The sequence below is a fragment of the Rutilus rutilus genome (genome assembly GCF_951802725.1).
Source record: "Rutilus rutilus genome assembly, chromosome: 7".
Classification (NCBI taxonomy): domain Eukaryota; kingdom Metazoa; phylum Chordata; class Actinopteri; order Cypriniformes; family Leuciscidae; genus Rutilus; species Rutilus rutilus.
The window spans coordinates 20,620,288-20,643,454 of NC_140221.1; the positions used below are offsets into that span (position 1 = coordinate 20,620,288).

At 37.6% G+C, this 23,167-nt stretch overlaps 1 protein-coding gene across 1 annotated transcript in view; it reads right to left on the bottom strand.

The window, feature by feature from the left end:
• Positions 1 to 23,167, bottom strand: part of adamts3 (ADAM metallopeptidase with thrombospondin type 1 motif, 3) — a 139,440-nt gene that overhangs the window by 101,716 nt on the left and 14,557 nt on the right. The window contains exon 4 of the mRNA XM_084415226.1: positions 11,769 to 11,925. Within this exon, the coding sequence (XP_084271352.1) occupies positions 11,769 to 11,925 (157 nt within the window). The remainder of the gene's footprint in view (positions 1 to 11,768; positions 11,926 to 23,167) is intronic.

A 23,167-nucleotide genomic window follows, 5' to 3' on the forward strand; every position in this document is an offset into this window, starting at 1 on the left:
GCCGTCTACCAGGACATTTTAGAGCACTTAATGCTTCCTTCAGCAGACAAGCTTTATGGAGATGCTGACTTCATTTTCCAGCAGGACTTGGTATCTACCCACACTGCCAAATGAACCAAAACCTGGTTCAATGACCATGGGATTACTGTGCTTGATTGGCCAGCAAACTCGCCTGACCTTAACCCCACAGAGAATCTATGGGGCATTGCCAAGAGAAAGATGAGAGACATGAGACAGAACAATGCAGAAGAGCTGAAGGCCGCTATTGAAGCATCCTCGTCTTCCATAACACCTCAGTAGTGCCACAGGCTGATAGCATCCATGCCACTCCGCATTGAGGCAGTAATTCATGCAAAAGGGGCCCAAACCAAGTACTGAGTACATATGCATGATTATACTTTTCAGAGGGCCGACATTTCTGTATTTAAAATCTTTTTATTATTTATTGATTTCATGTAATATTCTAATTTTCTGAGATTTTGAATTTGGGGTTTTCATAAGCTGTAAGCCATAATCATCAAAATTGTAACATATAAAGGCTTGAAATATCTCACTTTGCATGAAATGAGTCTATATAATATATTAGTTTCCCCTTTTAAGTTGAATTACTGAAATAAATGAAGACTTCAGATGCAAAAGCCTCTAAGTGTCATCTGAAATTTTCATTTTTTTCAAGCTTGTATGTTTAAGTTCAGTAATTTCACTTTAATGACAATTAATAGGTCATTTTCATTGCCATTAAAGTGAAATAACTGAATATAAACATACAAGCTTGATAAAAATGAAAATTCTAGAAGAAAATTTCAGATGGCACTTAGAGGCTTTTGCATCTGAACTTTTGCACGATATTCTAATTTTTCGAGTTTCACCTGTAGTTACATTTTAAATAGTTTAAACAAGACATATTCAGCTTTTGTAAATATATTTATCCAGAAATGTTTAAATCAGTTTTAATTAATAATTCAAATTTAATTTATTCCTTTGATGACAAAGCTGAATTTTCAGCATCATAACTCCAGTCTTCAGCACATGGACACCTTTTGTTTCAATCAGAATTAATTCATTCATATTGATGAACCCGAACACAGTGTTTACATGAACGCTAAATAAAGTGATCGGGTTGATGTTCGCATTTATATGTCACAAGCTTCAAATCGGAATCGATTTTTTTGACATGCGCACACTGCATGAATACACAGAGTTTCCCACTGTTTTCACATACTAACCATTCACCTACGTTGCTTCTTTACTTTGTTTTAAAGAGCAGACTAAGATTGAGAGGGGATCAGGCCTTTTCTGTTATTGCCCCAAAACTGTGGAATAGCCTCCCACTGTGTGTTAGAACTGCTCAAACACTTTCTGATTTTAAATCTAAGCTAAAAAAAAAAAAAACATGGCTGTATATGTATTATGTATCATAGATTAATATCATCTCCTGTATTGTTTTGTTTTTGTTTTGAATGTTGTTATATTTGTATCAATGTAAAGCACTTTGGTCAACTCTTAGTTGTTGTAAACTATGCTCTAGAAATAAATTTGACATTGACATAGTTGACACTAGTCTGGTTACAATTAGATCATTAGGGTCCATGTAAACTCAAGAAACATTTCTTATTACCAATGCTAAAAAACAATTGTGCTGCTTAATATTTATTTATAAAAAAAAAAAAAAAGGAAAAAAAGAGGAAACTGTGGTAAAAAAATTTCAGGATTCTTTGATGAATTATAATTAATTAGCATTTTTTTTCTTTTTTGTGCCTAGAGGTTGACTGCATTTATTTTACATAAAATCTTGGTATTACTTTGCAGTAAGGTCCCATTAGTTAAAGGGGTCCTTGATTATCATTTAACGTTTTTTAAATTTAGTTAGTGTGTAATGTTGGTGTTTGAGCATAAACAACATCTGCAAAGTTACAACTCTCAAAGTTCAATGCAAAGGGAGATATTTTCTTTAACAGAAATTGATTTTTAAGGACTACAACAAACGGCTGGTAGGGACTACAACAAGCTTCTTCCCGGGTTGGTGACATCACAAACTCTTAAGTTCAGTAGCCCCGCCCACTGATTCGAGCACGACTAGTAGTAGTAGGTAAACAACAGACGTGATGCTAACACTCGATCGAGCAACCAAGCGATAAACATGCCTTTGAAGAGTGCAAGATGTTGTGCAGTCCCAGGTTGTGGAAAAACAGTAGCTGCATTGGATTTGCAGAGAGTCTGAAATTAAAAAACAATGCTGTGCCTTCTATATTGGATCCGACAGGAACGGCGCAACACACTTATGTGAGTAAAAAAAGTTTTTACTGTGTCACTATTGCTGTGTTACAGATCATTTGATATGTACGGATCATGTACGTCAAACCAAAATTTTAGTCTGTGTGTTGATTGGCGACATGCAAAGCTTTATGTTTTGCCTTTTTTCCAATATATTGGTAGAGAAAAAAATATTTGAAACAAATAACCATTTTTTTTCTGATGTTGAAGTTATTCTATAATATTCTCTAAGTTAATTGTTGTACAAAAACAACTTCCCACTTACATTTGTGCTGTTTTACTTAATTCCAGTACTGTGATTTGACTTTAGGCACTTTTGCTCATATGATACTGTTTAAGTGTGTTATGGTTTTTATTAAAATCAGAAGTGTACTCAAGCTGTCATGACAGGCTTTCAAACATCTGTGAAACTGATAGGACATATGACAGCTATCACCAATGTCTCAAAACACAATATCCTTGAAAGTCAGGAGGGGGAAGAGGAGAGCACTGTATGCTGTCATTCAACCTGTCATGCTTATATATTGTTGTTTATGCTGTAAATATAATATAAAAACAGTTGGTGTCATTGGGTTCAGCTCTCAAAGGCCTTCTGTCAACCTTGCACATTGCACCGTGAAAGTAAACGAATGAACGTCTATAATTAATTCATGAGGATGAAAACCTCATGTGGTGTGCTCTCCAAATACTGCCCATTACGCTCCATTGAATGCAGGAAGCAGCCCCCCACCCCCCACCATCACCCCTCCCCTCCCACCACACCACCCCTCCCCTCAGAGAAGCCCCTTTCACACAGCGCATTGAACCCGGGAAATTGCCGGCAAATTGCCGGAACGCCTTCTGTGTGAACGCAAACACGACCCGGGTTTAATGCCGGGATCGATGCCGGGTTGGGGACCTAGTAACATTGCCGTGTTCAGTCCCGGGACGCGCGCTGTGTGAACAAAAGCCGTAATAATGCCGTGTCGTAGTGATGACGCTGAAGCCGGGATCGTTCGCCAGCTGTGAAACGGAACGAAATGCGCAATTTTATGATCGAGAAATAAATGCACAAGCGTGGTTTCTCGAGAGAGAAATCGCAGCTCATAAGCAAACTGAAGACGCTGCTGAGACATTACAAGTCACATCGATGTCACGTGTCTTTCTGGGACATACACGGGTTGTGTGTGAACGCGCTCTCTGATTCCGGAAAATCACTGGCAGTGTGAATGAACCAAAATCAAATGAACCCGGGTCAAATCCCGGGTCACTTTATCCGTGTATTTTCCGGAATCTCTGTGTGAAAAGGGCTAGAGAGAGAGAGGGGGGAGGGGGAGGGGGAGAGGGAGGGGGAGGGGGAGGGGGAGGCATGTCAAAACAAAAACATATGTGGCCACATTGATGAAAATGCAGATAGAACCTAATATTAAGCCTTGAATAAGTTAAGCCAGGTGCATTGAAAAAGTACAATTATTGCTAGAAAGCAAGTGAAAAACGTAAAAAAAAATGTCATTAGGAGCTGCACGTGATAAACATTAGTCCATAAAAAACCATTAACTCCAGAATAAACATTTACAACAGTCCATTTACATTCACAAATACCTTGCAATAAAGTAAACCAGCTGATAACAGCACACATGCAAAGTCTTGCTGCCTTGCAGGTGGTTTTTACTCATTTAAAACTGCATAAAAGCCAGAAGCTATATAAGGAGGGGCATGAAAAGAAACTTACTGCATAATAAATCCACATTAGTGTCTTAAAAGGAATACATTCTTGGACAATAACTTCAGTCACTGAGCATGATTCTCTGCCAGCTCTTGAAGATTTCCCTCTTTTCTTTTATTCTGTTAATAAATTACTTACGGAATAAAATACGCAATGGTTATGACATCATTCTACGGGCCAAGAATTCTAAGAATTTTGTCTATTTGCTGGTATCTAATTCCAGCAAAGCTAAAGAGACAGGAAAGAAGAAGGGCATTGTGGGATGTTACTAAAACCAGATCTGTTTCACTGCCAGATGGCATGGCACAGGGGTGATTCAATGGGACAGAGACTCACAGAGTAACTCCCCAAATCTATGACACATTCAAATGTTGTGAAACTGCTTTTCAAGGTTGTCCTCAACTTGACACACTTTCAGAGCCAAGACTTTAGGATAATTACAACAATGGCTCATGGAAAAAATGTATCAACTATTACAAATTATTTTCAAAAGGGAATATGGAAAGAACAGTGCCTTAATAATTCATTTCACAGAACAATTCATTTGAGAGGTAAATTGCACCACACATTTGACGCAATATTCTCCTTTTGACTGACAGGAGATGAAGTTCGAGAAGAAAAGACTCACCGATGGAGAATTGGAGGGCTGTACATATATATCTCTGCCTATCTGACAAAAAGGCAAACTTGGCATAAGAAGTTCTGTTTAGTGGTTCCATTTAAAACTTGTTTAAAAGTTGTGCATATTTGCTGAACAAGAGCAATAGCAGATATTCATGAGCTATAGTTTTTAAAAAAAACGTTACATTAGCCATTTATCAGAATTCATTGTGTGGCTTTTAGCTTAATAAACTTGAGTAGCTCCTCAGCTGAGAAGTCCATTTCCCATCATGCAGGGTTGAATTAAACATTAATATTTCACTACAAAAAATGCTTTACCCAAGAATAAAAGATGGAAGCACGCAATTCTTTCTTTGACTCAAGGATCAGAATCGTTCATGGTACAAACCTTCAGGAAGAATTATGGAAACCAAAAACCAAATTCATTCACTCTCACCATACAGTATTATAATATAAGCAAGTATATGTTTCCGGTTTTCTGCTCCAAAGCATTTACTTTTAAAAAATGTGAGTGCCCCAGGCAAGATCAGCTTTATATCCTCTGTTAAACATGGTTATAGGATATTCAAACCGAATAGTATACATCTGAAGTTGGCCTAAAGGTATGCTGAATTTGCACTTATTAAAGACTTACTTATTCTAAGACTACGTATTATGTCTGCAATATCTGTGTAATGCAAATGAAGTTCTGCAACTGGCAATAGTTGTCTCAACAGGCTCTGGGTTCTCTTAGCCATGCCATTTTACATCTTAACACATCATACAGAACCAGAATGTTTCATTCTTTGATGGACCACAATATTTTCATGACAGACTCATCTCATCCCCTTTTGGTTGTTTATTTTGTATTTAGTAATTTTTAACAATTAAAGTGGATACAGTGCTAGATAAGAAAGAACATAAAAATTCCCCTAAACAGTGTTTCCTATCTTGTGAACATAAGAATTATGCTTAATAACATAATGTTGCTTTAATCATCTACTTTGCTAAGATCCCCTGATCAAGACATTTCCAATAGTCTCATGATGAAAACTGTGGACACCAACAGTTTGCTAATCAGCTAAACTACAAAGTGTTTTCTAAGATGATGCCATCCGCCTCCAGGCACATGCAAATATCATCTTCTATGACTTTGTTTATACCAATTAATACTCTAAGAACTTCCGACTCAGAAGTGCTAGTGCAAATCTGACGTGTTTATGAGTCTTCACGATCATGTAGGCTGGGAAAGAACAAAGACGCTAGCTATTTAAAGCTATTTAGTCCAATGAAAAGGCACTTTAAAGGCCTTTTATTCTTGATGTGGGAAAATATTTATTTTGAAGTCTTTGACAGCACAATGGAAGAGGAGGGGACTTTGGATTGGCTCTTTCAGGGATGTAATTACTCACAATTTAAGCCCTTGTGTTCACTGTAACCACATAGCTTAACTCTGCTGATCCTTAATGTGTCAGAGAAGCCAACTGTCCTTGCTTCTGGAGCTTTCACTTAGTGAACCCAAGGTCTACAGCATTGGAGACAACAGATGGGCAACTTTAGAAGCTTTAGAAGTAAATCTGCACTAATACTAGCTATCCTTGTTCTCTCTTTCAGCCTAATGAAACACCTGAAACTATGGGGGAAAAAAAATAGAAAAAAAATAAACAATTGAAAAGACTAATAAATTCTTGGCCAAAACGAATTTCTGGAGCCACTGGGCCGAAAGGCAAAACCAAATATGCTTTTAATGCTTAAAATAAGCCATATTGTTATGTTATATTTTTTAAGTATTTGAATGGTCACACATACAAACTGTTTGAATTTTGAACACAAGATGTACAAAAGTAATTGCTTTTCCTTTAAAATATAATAATATTCAGCAGCCATTTCTATTTAATATGATTATTTTGATGTTTTAAGGGATATTTCACCCATAAGTAAAAATTATTTACATATTTTAAACATTTCTCTGAAAGTAAATACTATGAAAGTAAAAGGGATCCAATGCAAGGACCCTACTGAGTTAAATTGTGTGGACAAAAACAGTTCTTCAAATTAGTTTTTATTTTGTGTTCCACGGAAGAAGTCATACAGGTTTGAAAAGACATGAGGGTGAATAAATGATGACAGAATTTTTATTTTTGGGTGAAATCTCCCTTTAAAGATTCTGTTATCTGATCTGTTAAAGGTTTTGATGTTAGAAATGTCAGTGCATTCTCTAAAATATAACACAGCAACGAAGAAAAGACAAAAAAAAAATGTTGTACTACCACCATAAGCGGACTAAGGTTGACAAAAAAAAAAAGAAGTCTCAGTTAAGTCGTCCTCAGATAACAGCTCTCTTTATCTCACTATGTCGTCTCACCTTTTATATTCAGCTTGACATTTTCTGAAACCATACACTAGTGCATTGTGGAGGGATTATGTGTTTTCAGTTTCCTCAGTTGTTTGTATCCCAATTCCATCAAGCTCAGTGGGTATCGTTTCAAATATAAACAACTATTTTCCATTTGCCAAATCTGGATTGAACCCTGAATCACTGTCAGATTGGATACAAAAGCCCAAAGGTGCTAAACCTCTACACTTTCTAGTCCAATCTGACATGGATTCTCAGAAGTACCACAGTCTTTGTCTCCCTTCCTTCGGTCTTGATCTTGCATCTTTAATTAAAAGCCTAGCAACTGCAGCATGCTAATAGGTGCCTTACCCAGCATGGTATGTCGTGACTGTCAACCACCATAATTGCTATTCCCTTTGGTTAAACTTATCTCTCCAGGGGCTGGAGCCAATCTTTACAGCCAGTGATATATCACTTAAGGAGTAAACAGAACATGCACTGCAACCAAGACAAAGTAGGTGTCCAGCAGCCTGGCCTGCAATTTACACTAAATGGGCTCATCAATGTCCTGATGTTATCTGTTCCCCCAGACGTCATGACTCATGACCTTTCAGATGGATGACTCACAGTCTTCGGAGGGAGACTGAATCTAGATTATGATGGCAATTTCTGATTTGTTATCTGTGGCAAGTCTGTTATAATCTGACAATTGTGCTTCAAGTTGTTGTTGTGTAATTTAAGAGACTTGGTGTCATCCATTACAGCCACTGCACACTGAAATGCTGATAAAGCTGTGTGGCAACCATGTTAAACAGATAATGGAGTTGTTCCAGCCAATTTTAATATGGTCCTTGATGTGCTGATATTTATCTGCATGAAAGCAAAAAATATTTTTTTTATTCCGTGGCCCTGGGGAACACTACCATTATTCACACCCAAAACTGTGTTCGTAGAGTACGGCTTAGAAAAGAAGTATCATTCAGATGATATACTTATTTCCCTTGTGCAATCAAGCTTGTTTAAAGAAGAGCTCAACATCACAGAATGAGTTTGACTGACTAAAACAGCATGGCCTGAATTATGTACACTGAGGGTGAGACGGCCCATTGCTAATCTCATTATGGACTAAATTGTGTAGGCAGAGGTAAGCGTGATATACAGTTCAAATCTAGCTCTTAAACACCTGGATATAAACAAAAGTTGTGCATGCCTATTTACTTGATTTTACATTTAGATTACCTTTGGCATCATCAAACATTCAAAGTTCATCATTAAAAACACCAGTAAATTTAATAAAAATCTGCCGTCAGTAGTTGTTTAGCTAGTGTTAGCAGATACTAGTGATGGATCATGAACGATTTGTCCATTTCAAACAAATCTTTTATTTGACTCGGGAACAACGAGTTGTCTCAGAGAGCGATTCGTTCCTTTTGTGTTAGCCATTTCATTTATAACTAGGAAACAGAATTGATTAGTCTTCAGGTCCGAGTCATTCCTTCCTTCAAGTGACAGCCACATAGGCTCCGGAATAAATTATGAATTAATTCACCTCCCGGGTCTTTTGTCCAGTCCGAGTCTCTTTTGTTCATTTGTCACGCAACATGACAGCCGCATATATTCTTTATTGGATACAGAAATGAGTTCATAATTCCTAAACGTCTTTATAAAAACTGTTTATTTACACACATCTTTTGATAATAATATGATAATTTGTAAATAAATACAGAGATGAGTAGAAGTCACGTGACAAATGAACAACTTGGACCAGAGGAGAGACTCTAGGGCTGAATCCGAAATGACCCCCTAAACCCTCAATCACTATTTCCCTACGTTAGTCCACTAATACAGTTCACTTGAAGGAATGAATGAAAACGAGTTAGCGAATTCGGACAGCCATTGAGCGTACATCAGCTGTACACTCGTTATTGTGGTGTAATGTGGGATTGAATGAGTGCACTCAATAAAGTCCACTATGGTTTCGGACACCACTACAAATGGCTGTCCCCTTAAATAATGTCATATTTGAGGGTATAGGGGGCGATTTTGGATTCAGCCTAGGAAAAGCGAACTAATCATGGCTACGTTTCTCAAAAGCATTGTGAGCTAAGTTGTTTGAGACCATCGGTGTAAATTTCTATGATCTACCTATCCTTACGAGCTTTTGAGAAACGCAGTCCATTTCTGTTTCCTGTACAGAGCCGATTTAAGCTGTCAAATGACAAAAAAACAACTCTGACCAGAAGATTCTGGTGAGCTAATAATTTCTGTTTCTTGTACAATCTTGTACAGCCTATGCAGTTGTCATCTGACAAGGAATGACTTGGACCAGAAGACTCTGAATTAATCATATCCATGTCTTGTAATTTTTCAATGTCTGCATCATAATTTTTTTATTTTTCTGAATATGATCAACGTTTGTGTAGGTATGTGACTTTTTTGGGGAATCTGGCTATTGAAAATTTAATAATTATGCTAAAATGAAAAAAATTACTTGAATAAAGATTCATTCCTTTTGCTGAATGAGATTCAAAGATCCAAGTCAGTAAAATCACAAAAACCACAATGGTGTTAGACGCTGCACAGCCATCTATCAACATGGATCAGCATGATAGTTTTATGTAAATTACACTGACTCTAGTGAGTTTTTTGAGTTGTCTACACAATTTTCATTCCCTTACATGTCCAAAAAAAAAAAAGCAATTTGTGTGATACCTAGTGTGCAACAAACCCACTTATATTTTATCCAAAGCAACTTATATGATATTCAAGACACAGAATCAAACCTACTGTATAACCTTGGTGTTGCCGTCACCATGCTATACTGTTTGAGCTACAGAACAGACACTTGCACACTTGCAAATGTAAACTGATAGACGCTTTGGTCTTTTCTTAGAGCTCAAGACACGTTCACTTAGGAAGGAGAACTTCTCTTTGGTCAGGAGAGTGAGCAGCTGACCTGTGTACCAGACAGTAGTTAAAATAACACATAACGTAAGGTTAAGCAGCAAAGCGACATTAACTTTCTCTTAGACCTACGCAGCTTGCTACCTGGCCACAGTTTGAATGAGCTCAGTGGAGATGTTTTAGAAAGACAGCTGAATGAGGCATGCAATTGAGTCTCTTTAGATCATTGTATTTTTGATGCTCATGAGACCAGCCACCATAAAGATGATACTATGTTAAAAATAGAGATATTTCCATACATTGGACAAGCAACTTAACTTAAAAGGATAGTTCATCCAAAAAATCTAAAGTATTAAAATTCTGTCATCATTTACTCACCCTCAAGGTGTTTCAAACTGGACATTTATTTTTTGAATTTATTTCTTCTGCTGAACACAAAAGAAGATATTTTGAAGAATGTCAGTAACCAAACAGTTGATGGGACCCATTAACTTCTACTATGGAAGGCAATGGGGCGCATCAACTGTTTGGTTACCCATGTTATTCAAAATATCTTCTTTTGTGTTCAGCAAAACAAAAGTTGTTGGAACAACTTGAGGGTGAGTAAATGAGTTTTCATCTTTGAGTGATCTATCCCTTTATTACCTTGAGAGAGATTTGTCCATATAAATGGATCTTGCATCTTTTATGTAATTAAAATACGGCTAAACATTTGTTAGGTTTTAAAAGTAGTACATTAAAAGTCACAATAGGTTTGATAGTGACAATAACTTCAAGGTCTGCTGGCCAAACAGAGAAGAATTTTCCTCATATAAGCAGCACGCTGTGGCTATCTAAGCAACAGGAGCGAGAGCGTAATCATCTCTGCCTATGGCATGTTTCCCACCTGGGACAATGGAATGCCATCACATCACCATGGCAACCGCTTCAACCACACAAGCACTTGACTCTTTAGAAGTGACTGAATTGAGAGGAAATCTCAAAAGGTCATGACCGCACAAAGGGCTTGACTTCCCAGAGTTTCCCACTGTTCGAACGTGATTATAAAATTACTTCAACAAAAACTGTGAATTGAAAGTGCTGTCAGTCATTCACACGCCCTGATGGCGGTTTGTAAAAAGGTTTATGTGATCTGGTTGGGAAGATGCTGTTAAGCAATAATGGGCTGGCCCACCTACAAAGAATGTCTGACTTCAGAGTTTCTGGCATGCTTTAGTAAGCCATTTCTAAAAAGTGCCACGATGCATTTGATTTCATTTGAGCAAAGGCAATATAATATATATATATATATATATTTTTTTTTTTTTTTTAATAAATTAATGTATGTGCTCCAAACAAACACTATTCATTCAAAAGGGGAAAAAGCATGTACCATTTATGGTAGTTTAGCACAGGTAGTGTATATTTGATTGAAGAAAAAAATTTAACTAGTTTCTAAAGAACCATAAATATGACAAAGCGGCACGAGTCGGCAACCATAGACACGTGTGCCACCCCTGTCACTCGGGTAAACACTGTCACAATAGCAGTGTACAATAAAAAGTACAGAGGAATATCTAAAAAGGTAGAGAAAAATACACTCTTAAAAATAGTTCTTTATTGGCATCTATGGTTCAATGAAGAACCTTTAACGTCCATGGAACCTTTCCATCCCACAAAAGGTTCTTTAGATTATCAAAATGTTCTTCACACTTAGAACTGTTCATTGAAAGGTTTGTTAGGGAACCAATAAATGTTCTTCTATGTCATTCAATGCAATGTAAAAAAAATAAACTTTTGGAACCTTTATTTTTAAGAGTGTACACAGAGAGGTTTCAAATCAATCATTATTAAATGATCTACAACATGAAGCTGTGGAAAACCCTAAGCCCAAGGCATACACAGGAAATTGGACAAGGCTAGAATCAACAGATGCACACAAGACTTTAATAAACCAGTGATACGTACGGATCGGCTGGTAATCCAAGGAGATGTCTGAAGGAGCTTGTAATACTGCAGACCTTCGATATACCACATGCACTCTTCCTCTCTCCTCGTGTTCCTGTGTTCCTCGCTCCAGAGGCTCAATGAAGTACTCATCAGAATCAGTACGAATCATACCAGCCTTTGGAGAACAAAAAAAGACCAATTGTTATCAGAAATGAAGTTAACAGAAAATTGAAGTCTGTCTAACCAAGGACCTCTCAAGAGAATTATCCTATAACTACACTGTAAAATATTTGCTGTAGTTATGCAGCTGTTTGCCAGTAACTTACTGTAGATTTAAATTTATGCTATTTACTGGCAACAGTTTGTTCAAAGTTAAATGAACATTAAACATTAACAAGTCTTTGTCTTTACAGAATAAAACTATAAAATAACAATCTAATGCAAAGCATTCTGGAAACCAGAAATCTTCATCAACCTTTTTCTGTTTTTCCTTCAGATTTTGGTTCCCAGAAAGCTTTGCATGAGGCTGTTATTTTAGTTTTATTCTGTAAAGATAAAGACTTGTTAATGTTTAATGTTCATTTAATTTTGAACAAATTGTTGCCAGTAAATAACATCAATTTAAATCTACAGTAAGTTACTGGCAAGTAACAGTACAGTACAACAGTGTACTGTTGTTTACAACACCAGATTTGACAGTACAAATGAAATATGTTCATGTATTTCACTGTCATTGGCTGTCATGTATGTGACTGAAATGTAGATGACTTTCATTGGTTACAATAAAGCCCCTTTCACACAGAGATTCCGGAAAATACACGGATAATCTGTCCAGGGATTTGTCCCGGGATCGTTTGATTTTGGATCGACTAAATCTGTTTGATTCACACTGCCAGTGATTTTCCGGAATCTGTGGGTCCGTTCACACACATCCAGTAAAGATCCTGTAAAGACACGTGATGTCAGGATGTGACATGTACAGCTAATGCATCGCGTACCATTCCACAAAGCTGGCGAACGATCTCAGAGATTCGCGAGATTCGAGTCGTTCACAATATATTTGGCTTTCATCTCTCAAGAAGAAAGTCAACGGGCGCGAGGCTGAAACACCCGAAAAAGCACGGCTGTGTGCGTCGATATATTTCTCAATGAACACAGCCAGCACCCTCAGGAGCTGACTGTTCATGCCTGGCACCCACACAGAATCTTATTGCAGAGTAGACCCACTACGCGCTGCCTCTGCAAACACGAGATCCGAGCCACTAGATTCTGTTTTGCAATGCAGACCTTTAATCTACGCGCTGCCTCGGCAATGCGAAATTCCAGCCACAGAATCTTTATTGCAGAGTAGACCCGTAATCTTTGCGCTGCCTCGGCAAATGCGAGATCCGAGCCACTAGATTTTATACTGCAATGCAGACCTTTAATCTACGCGCTGCCTCGGCAAACACGAGATCCCAGCCACAGAATCTTTACTGCAAAGTAGACCCGTAATCTACGCGCTGCCTCGGCAAACGCGAGATCCAAGCCACTAGATTCTATATTGCAATGCAGACCTTTATTTTAAGTTCTTACGGGACAAACAACACAAAAAAAGGACAGACAGTTTGACACAGAGCGCTTGCTGAAGAGCAAAAAGCTAACTCTGTTGTGTGTCGGCGTCCCTTTGTAGCTTCTGTATAGACCTTATGCGCCAGAGAAACGAGGGCGCCGCCATCTTTAGAATATTGTCTTTGAACTTCCGTTTTTTTGCAGTCGCTCTGTATATTTCTATAGCACTGCTGTCCAGGAGTAATTAGCTTTTGAAGTGGATTTAATTAATGTAAATTGTAATGTTTAAAGCAGATGTCTTAACAAATGTCAGTAGACCGGGAAGATTTTAAAACGAGCCGTTCATTCATAATACGCAAGATCGCTGTGAAAATACAGACCGGAAGTCAAAAGACAACGAGCGCAGCGCTGAAAAGGGGCGGGGCTACATAAGGTTTATATGCCATCACATGTTACGTCATGACGCAGCACCAATCAGGATTGGATTAGTTTCATGCATACTTCAGATGCATTACGCTAAGGGCATTCCCCAAAGTGTCGTCATCGACGCAGTTCGAGTTCCCTTGAAAGGGAACTTGGTTTTCCTGCAAAACTCAATAAACTAATCAGATTTCCCCTGACCAAACGTCTTAATGAGTCTGAAACACAAACGTATTAAAAATCAACAAAATGGGGATAATTGAATCCTGAAAATATGGAAATATCTAATGAAAACTAAAAGGTGTAGTATTGTGAGAAATCTTTAGCACATTAAAATGATTAAATATATAAAAATGATCACATAAAATGAAAAAGAAAACTTAAAATTCAAATTGGAACAGTGATTATATAACTATAATAATGTAATGACATGAAAAGGGCAAAAAAAAAAACTCACAATTTTCACCAAATGTATATTACTGCATTGTGTGTTTTATTTATTACACAAAATTGTTCAGAAACTAACAAAGTAGGGCTTATTTAAAGGTGTCATGATGCTGTTTTAAAAGTTCATTATTTTGTTTATTGGGTGAAATGGAATAGGTTAACCTGCTTTAAAAACACATAATTTTTCACATACTGTACAGTAGTTGCAGTATCTCTATTCCCAGCTTGTCTGAAAAGCGCAGATTTCTACAAAGCCCCTCCTTCTGAATAGCCCAGAGTTATCTGATTGGCCAAACAGCTCAAGTGTGTGTCGGAAATGTAACGCCCCTTAACATAATTGTGAGCTTAAGCTTCCATGGCTTCTAAATAAATTGTAAACACACAATTTAATGTTGCCGCTATTAACATATCAGTTCGAGCCCGAGTCAGATTCTGAAAATGCGGATGATCAAGCAGATAGACTGGAATCGACTTGAGCAAAACATTTTGATACATTTTTATTTTGTAACTCTCTTATTTTTCAGAAAGGTTAAAATAGTTTAATTTGTCTTTTTCACTACAACAACTTTATGTCCTAATGTAACAACATAAAATACAGTTAAAAACCTACTGAAATGTATAGCTGGCGTTGTACTCTCGCAGGTTCAGAAAGCTGTCCTCCATAAAATGCATTGTACACAATCTAACTTTTGGGTTGTACTGCTCAGGAACAGAGTTATAAATAAATCTGAGCCATTGGTTCCTAATTTCATCCATTTTTGGATTGCTAAACAAAGGGGTTTTGCTTTCGCATCTAAACACAACGTCAACACTACAATTCACTGAAGCCTCGTCTTCTTTCTTTGCATTTGCCTTTGAGCGGGCATTATGCAAATATTTCACATTGTGACAAAGATATTTCCGAAAATAATATTTAGGCGTTTTAGACAGGTCATGGAGTAGTATCCTCTGTTAGATAGAATAAAATATTTGTGGGACACTGAGCTTCGTAACTTTGCAGACCGTATACATGTATAAATAGATACATATACACCCTAAATGAAAAGGAAAAATTAAAATGCATAGGACCCCTTTAAATACTTTATCTAATAGAAAGATAGTTTTGGTATTTTGAATAATTGAAGAAAAAAAAACTTTATGCACTAAGAAACTCCGTAAAAATAGGGCACAATGTACTGTGTTAATATGAACAAATTTTCGGTATTTATTTCTTACAGGTGTTTTACCCATATTTAAAAGGGGTGGTTGATTATGATTTCACTTTTTTAACTTTAGTTAGTGTGTAATGTTGCTGTTTGAGCATAAACAACATCTGCAACGTCACGACGCTCAAAGTTCAAAGCAAAGGGAGATATTTTCTTTTAAAGAAATAGCTTTTTAAGGACTACAACAAACAGCTGGTAGGGACTACACAACATTCCTCTCGGGTTAGTGACATCACTAACCCTAAAATTTACATAAACCTCGCCCCCAGGAACACGATTTATAGATTATCATGACAGAATATGACTAGAAGATAACTACACATAAGCTACATAAATTCATCAACTAACCATTCAGAAAGGTTGTCTACATGTTGTCACTTCTTCTTGAGTCTCTCCATCTTTGTCTGACTCTGGTTGGAACATAAAAGACTAAAAGTTTTTGTAATTTTCAAGACACAAGCCGTTGTAGCTCCGCCCCCTGTGCCGGGAGCAGCAGCTCATTTGCATTTAAAGGAACAGACACAAAAACGGTGTGTTTTTGCTCACCCTCAAAAAGCGACAATTTTAACATGCTATTTAAAAAATATCTGTAGGGTATTTTGAGCTAAAACTTCACATACTGGGGACATCAGAGACTTATTCTACATCTTGTGAAAAGGGCATTATACCACCCCTTTAAATGACGCATTGCATTATGTATTAGGGTTAAAGGAAATGTCTGTAAACTTAACAGATAATGTCGTGGCAGAACATTTTTCTGATTTTCTACAGATTGTCTTCTTATAGTGTGACACAGAGAAAAAAAAAAATAAATAAAAAAAAAAAAAATAATAATTAATAATTAAATGTATTAAATGCATGCCTCGTCAATCACTACCCTCCTCCTCATTAATTTTTTTTTTTTTAAGTTAGACATCAATCTTCTTAGTATTCCTCAATCAATTCATTTTTAAGCAATAAAACAAGAAAAAGAAAATACAAACGAATGCCTGTATTTCCGTTAACAACCCAAGGTGTGTAACAGTGTACACTGTAAAAAAATTCTAACCTCCCTAACTCAAAATTTTCTAGTGACTGATAACATCTAAATTTTTCAATTGGCCCAAGTAAAATTCTGTAAATTATAAAATTAAATTTACAGATTTTCACTTGGGCCAATTGAAAAGTTTAGATGTTATCAGTCACTAGAAAATTTTGAGTTAGGGAGGTTAGAATTTTTTTACAGTGTATGTATAATTTTTCTGCACAACAATAATTGAATCTTTGATGACTGAATAAGTGCTATTCACCTTTATTCCACAAGGTGGCAATGTCTGATACACAATGATGAAGTGACGTTTCACTCATTGTTACCGCAGGCAGAAAATAAAAGAATTGGAAGTATCATCAGCAAAACTTGAAATGGCTCAGCGATGTACCGCAGAGCAAGTAATGAAGGCAATCAAATATTAGTGTCACTGTGTCACTTGATGGTTGATCTGGTGAAGAAGCAGTCAGCAATAAAAATCTTGATTTTGAAGATGTTGAAAATGATTGAGAATATCGCGAGCTTAGAATTATAAGGTTCTATCTCCACTTTTGGTCGAAATTGAGTTTTTGACATAATCTGATCCATTAGGTGTTTATTAATGCCTGTGTGGTGTTATTTTTGTAAACAAAATATTTTGTTAGTAGTTAGTAAAATAAAAAGGTTCCATCTCTCCATTGCCAGCTGGGATGTAAAAACTATGCTCAATATCTCAGAACTACCCTAAACGGAGATAGAACCTTATAATTCTAAGCTCACAATATCAAATATGTGCCAGATGATGACATTTATGATGGTATAAAACATCTGCTCAAACTGAACATTTCCAAGCTCTAAAAGGTAACAAACTTTATTTTATTCTTCTGTTACTATAATATCAGGAGAGTTTTATATGAATGAGTTAAGATATAGGGGTTTTAGGGTTAAAGGGTTAAGTTTTTATTTTATGTTTCAATTTGGTAAACTAGTATATTAGATATAATAGTATATTATTAAAAAAGTATATTAGTACATTATGTGCGTTTCAACTCGTGTACAACATAACATCATGAAGACGCCAAACCATCTTGACTTGCAATACGTGATCGTACATGTGCTCACTTCTGTTATGGGAGTTCATCCATATGCTCAACTGCGTACTCGGCTCTGTGCACGTGATTGGGTGAGTGTTCAAATGTACAGTACTTCAAGTGTGTGTGCATGGACCGACCTCATTGCTCTTCTGAACAGCCTCTCAGTTTTACCTCCAGCCCCAGAGCCGGCCTCCTGGACACAGAACAGCCTCTCAGAGGCCGTGCTTTGGAATGTGCTGAAAGACTAGCGCTCTCTCTTTCTCTCAGTTCACTCTTTCCTAGTTATAACCTGGCCACCTCTTCTCAGAGCCATCCTGTGCGCTCAAGAAGACACGGTTTACCTTCCTCCATGCCTGCATCGATTTCAAAAGAACTCTATGCTTCAAAAGTCATTTTTGGCTTATAGGACCTTTTAAAATGCATCCGAAGTGTAACAGATTCCTAAAGCTGAACAATTGCACCACGTGAATCGCTCTGCACCCATTAGTCACAATAACACTAAATGATTATGTATTATTATGAAAATCAAACCCAGTTTCTATCAAACTGCCCGAGGCAAGTAAATAGACCGTGTTGAATACAGAATCAGTATGCACCAAACATACATGTTCAACACTCTTCCCTGCAGACCCACAAGTCACTGCACCAACCACCTGAGCCACTGACAAACTGTTTGACTTGCGGAGAGGGATTATCTTTGCACAATATTGCACTGAGCACGTAAAAGATCATGTAAAATAAAAATAAATTAATGTCCATTTATGGCAGTGGTTCTCAATTCCAGTCCTCGGGACACCTTGCTCTGCACATTTTGTATGTCTCTCTTATCTGACGCACTCAGTTCAGTTCATGGAGTCTCTCCTAATGAGCTGATGATCTGGTTCAGGTGTGTTAAATAAGGGAGAAATACAAAATGTGCAGAGCAGTGGGTCCCGAGGACTGGAATTGAGAACCACTGATTTATGACAAGAATAATTTCTTGATGAGTCTACAAGGAAAGCAAGAGGATATGCAGGAGACCAGTGTAACAGAACATTGTTCTCAACTGCTGTTTAACCATGTAAAATGCTACTGCCTTTGTGTGGATGCCAATATAGACAAATTCTCAAATCTACCTCTAAACTGTTGTGCACTAACCTTTAATTGGCAATCAATCAGTAAAGCTAATGATCATACAAAAATAATCAAAAAAGTAATCAGGCATCTGCTGTCAAAAGTGCCTGTAAGACATGTATATATTGATAATATTATACTTTTTTAATGATCATTGCAAGTTGCTTAAAGGCGCTTATATATTTGCGGTGTAGATCTTTTTTGTTCTTCGCTATGGGGTAAAAACAAGTTCAAAATACAAGAGCAGCGGTATACTGTTAGCGATCCTGACTCCACACACACTGCGGGGTCATTCCGTGTCAACTTAACCAGAGGTCCCCAGCTCAAATAGTTGATTTTGTTCATATTTTTTCTGAAGATAGACAAACATTTATAGTGATGAAAGCCAAGATTTGGAGTCAAATTACAGTGGTGTAAAATGACTTTAGAAAGATGGCAGCATCATTATTATTTGTGATATTGTCATGCCACATCTTGAAAGTTTGGATAATTCAGACGATGAGACAACACATGTATCACACGCATGCGTCGTGGTGCTCTCGTGAATTTGCGTCGGAGACTGATACGAAAGAGAAGAAATGAAGTCGTTATATAGTTTTTTTCCCACAAAAAGTATTCTTGTCGCTTCATAAAATTAAGGTTGAACCACTGTAGTCACATGGACTATTTTAACGATGTCTTTCCTACCTTTCTGGGTCTACGAAGTGTTAATGAAATAGCTGTCAATGGAGCCCCTAATTTTGAAGGCCCTATATAGTTCAGTCCCATAGATATGGGGATCTCATCTCAAAGCATCTCCATGTACAAGGTCTCAGAGAAGCAGCAGTCTGAGGCATCACTTACTTAAAGGGGACCTATTATGCAAAATTCACTTTTAGATTGTTTTTGAACATATTTATGTGTCCGCAGCATGTGTACACAAAGACCCTATTGTGGTACAAATCCATTCACTCATCACTTTAACATCACATTGGAACAGGCCCTGCCCACAACTGGCAATAGAATCTGCCCTATTAGCTTAACTCCTCCCCTGAGTGAGCTGTACACAGTCCGCCATGTGTATCTCCTTGCCAGAGCATTTAACAGCAGCATTCAAGTAAGAAATACATTCTTTTTAAAGCTCCCTGAGTTATTCAATCAAGAGCAGTGACTTGAGTGTTTTTCTGTTTTTCTTTTGTTGTTTGGTTCATATTAACAACATACAGCAGTGGGTACTGTATATTACACTGCTGTCACTTTCATATACAGATCTAATATACACATGTGATTTCTTTCTCAGCTGTTTACGTTCACAGACATTACTGACTGTGATTGTGTGAACTTTGTATGTTTTTGACATAACCTTGTGTGTATTTGGCAGTTTAAGCGCAATAAGATACTAAAGAGAAATTAGTTTGATTCTCACGGGATGCGCCGTCTGACAGCCAGCTTTCTGTGCGTGTGCTTTGGATGTGAGCGCTCAGAAAACCATATATCAGAAGGTTAGACTGATATGGCTTTAAAACACATGCAGATAATACACTTTCATGATGACGAAGAACTGCAATGTCACGCAAGCATGACCGAGATAGAGATGATAATCAAAACTAATCAGATGTTTTGTTCATTTCTGGCAAAGCTATAAAGCTCTGCCCTCTTTTTGAATAGGGGGTGGGGGGGAGAGCAGCAGCTCATTTGCATTTAAAGATACATGCTTGAAAACTGCACGTTTTTGCTTTCACTCAAAATTGATCAATTACAGCATGCTATAATAAATTATTTGTGGGGTATTTTGAACTGAAACTTCACAGACACATTCTGGGGACACCTGAGACTTATACTGAATCTTGTAAAATCTTTTGGAAAAGACTTTTGGAAAATGGGAAGATGAAAGATAGAGAAGCTTTAAAAAAAAAAAAAAAAAAACAAGTATTGTGTTGTACTCCTGAATAAGGGTAAAAAACAAAATCCAATGTTTTCTAGTAAGGAACCACTAGTCCAGAAGTCCTCAAGCTAAAATAACTAGGATGTACAGTGGGTACGGAAAGTATTCAGACCCCCTTAAATTTTGCACTCTTTGTTATATTGCAGCCATTTGCTAAAATCATTTAAGGTCATTTTTTTTCCTCATTATTGTACACACAGCACCCCACATTGACAGAAAAACACAGAATTGTTGACATTTTTTGCACATTTATTAAAAAAGAAAAACTGAAATATCACATGGTCCTAAGTATTCAGACCCTTTGCTGTGACACTCATATATTTAACTCAGGTGCTGTCCATTTCTTCTGATCATCCTTGAGATGGTTCTACACCTTCATTTGAGTCCAGCTGTGTTTGATTATACTGACTGGACTTGATTAGGAAAGCCACACACCTGTCTATATAAGACCTTACAGCTCACAGTGCATGTCAGAGCAAATGAGAATCATGAGGTCAAAGGAACTGCCTGAAGAGCTCAGAGACAGAATTGTGGCAAGGCACAGATCTGGCCAAGGTTACAAAAAAATTTCTGCTGCACTTAAGGTTCCTAAGAGCACAGTGGCCTCCATAATCCTTAAATGGAAGACATTTGGGACGACCAGAACCCTTCTTAGAGCTGGCCGTCCGGCCAAACTGAGCTATAGGGGGAGAAGAGCCTTGGTGAGAGAGGTAAAGAAGAACCCAAAGATCACTGTGGCTGAGCTCCAGAGATGCAGTCGGGAGATGGGAGAAAGTTGTAGTAAGTCAACCATCACTGCAGCCATCCACCAGTCGGGGCTTTATGGCAGAGTGGCCCGACAAAGCCTCTCCTCAGTGCAAGACACATGAAAGCACACCTGAAGGACTCCAAGATGGTGATAAATAAGATTCTCTGGTCTGATGAGACCAAGATAGAACTTTTTGGCCTTAATTCTAAGCGGTATGTGTGGAGAAAACCAGGCACTGCTCATCACCTGTCCAATACAGTCTCAACAGTGAAGCATGGTGGTGGCAGCATCATGCTGTGGGGGTGTTTTTCAGCTGCAGGGACAGGACGACTGGTTGCAATCGAGGAAAAGATGAATGCGGCCAAGTACAGGGATATCCTGGACGAAAACCTTCTCCAGAGTGCTCTGGACCTCAGACTGGGCCGAAGGTTCACCTTCCAACAAGACAATGACCCTAAGCACACAGCTAAAATAACGAAGGAGTGGCTTCACAACAACTCCGTGACTGTTCTTGAATGGCCCAGCCAGAGCCCTGACTTAAACCCAATTGAGCATCTCTTGAGAGACCTGAAAATGGCTGTCCACCAACGTTTACCATCCAACCTGACAGAACTGGAGAGGATCTGCAAGGATGAATGGCAGAGGATACCCAAATCCAGGTGTGAAAAACTTGTTGCATCTTTCCCAAAAAGACTCATGGCTGTATTAGATCAAAAGGGTGCTTCTACTAAATACTGAGCAAAGGGTCTGAATACTTAGGACCATGTGATATTTAAGTTTTCCTTTTTCAATAAATGTGCAAAAATGTCAACAATTCTGTGTTTTTCTGTCAATATGGGGTGCTGTGTGTACAATAATGAGGAAAAAAATGAATTTAAATGATTTTAGCAAATGGCTGTAATATAACAAAGAGTGAAAAATTTAAGGGGGTCTGAATACTTTCCGTACCCACTGTATTTTGTATTTTTATAAAAGTATTTTATGTTTTGTAAATGTATTTTTATTTATATAGTTATTAATAGTAATTACTATTAAATAGTAATTAATATGCAAGTACTTAGGCTTTTTGCATCCAAGGAAACCATTTCAGAGAATATTGAAACAGAAATACAAAACAAACAGTCCTCCATAATACACATCTGTGGCTGGACACTGTGTTAGATAAATATTAAAGCTGATCACATTCAATTAACTACTACTATTCAAAAACCCCACTTTTACATCCAGCCCTCATTAAAAACATTAAACACATCTCTGAGGTGACAGTGCAAGTAAAAAAACAAGGAGGACACAGGGTAGTCACCTCTATGAACGCTCCAATAGTCCATACACCGACCACAAAGCAGCTTGTTTTATGAAGCAGACAATCACAGGTGGATGGACAGAGCCTCCTGCCTTTACCTAAATAGCAGCCCTCGAAAGGGATCAAGAGACCTGTGTTCCATCAGTTTAATATCCCCAGCATCAGCGCCCGCCAAGCAGACACCAGCTATGGGCCAAGACAAACATATGGGATTCAGCTGAAGGGGTCCAGTTTTCTAAGACGGCACTCCAGTCTAAACCTCTTAAGGAGCCGGTCTGAATGTACTTTATTTAAAAAAGAGGTACTGCCACTTTCCAAAAAGCATAGATTCAGCCGACACACTGCTACCTTTCACCCGCCATGTTGTTTAAAGGTGTGTTTGGTTTAGAAATGTGTGTAAACCTTCGTCATCATTACCTGCCATTTTCATCCCTCCTTTAAAAGGAACTTTTAAAAAAGTTACACCAGTTAATTTCTTTCGCCGGAAAAAAACCCCCAGAGAAAAATGTAAAAGTCATCCAACCCAGAGAGGAAAAGAGGAATCTCTGTATTTCGAGGAAGGAGAATCAAAGTAAACTGAGTGAAGCAAAATTATGTTACGTGTAC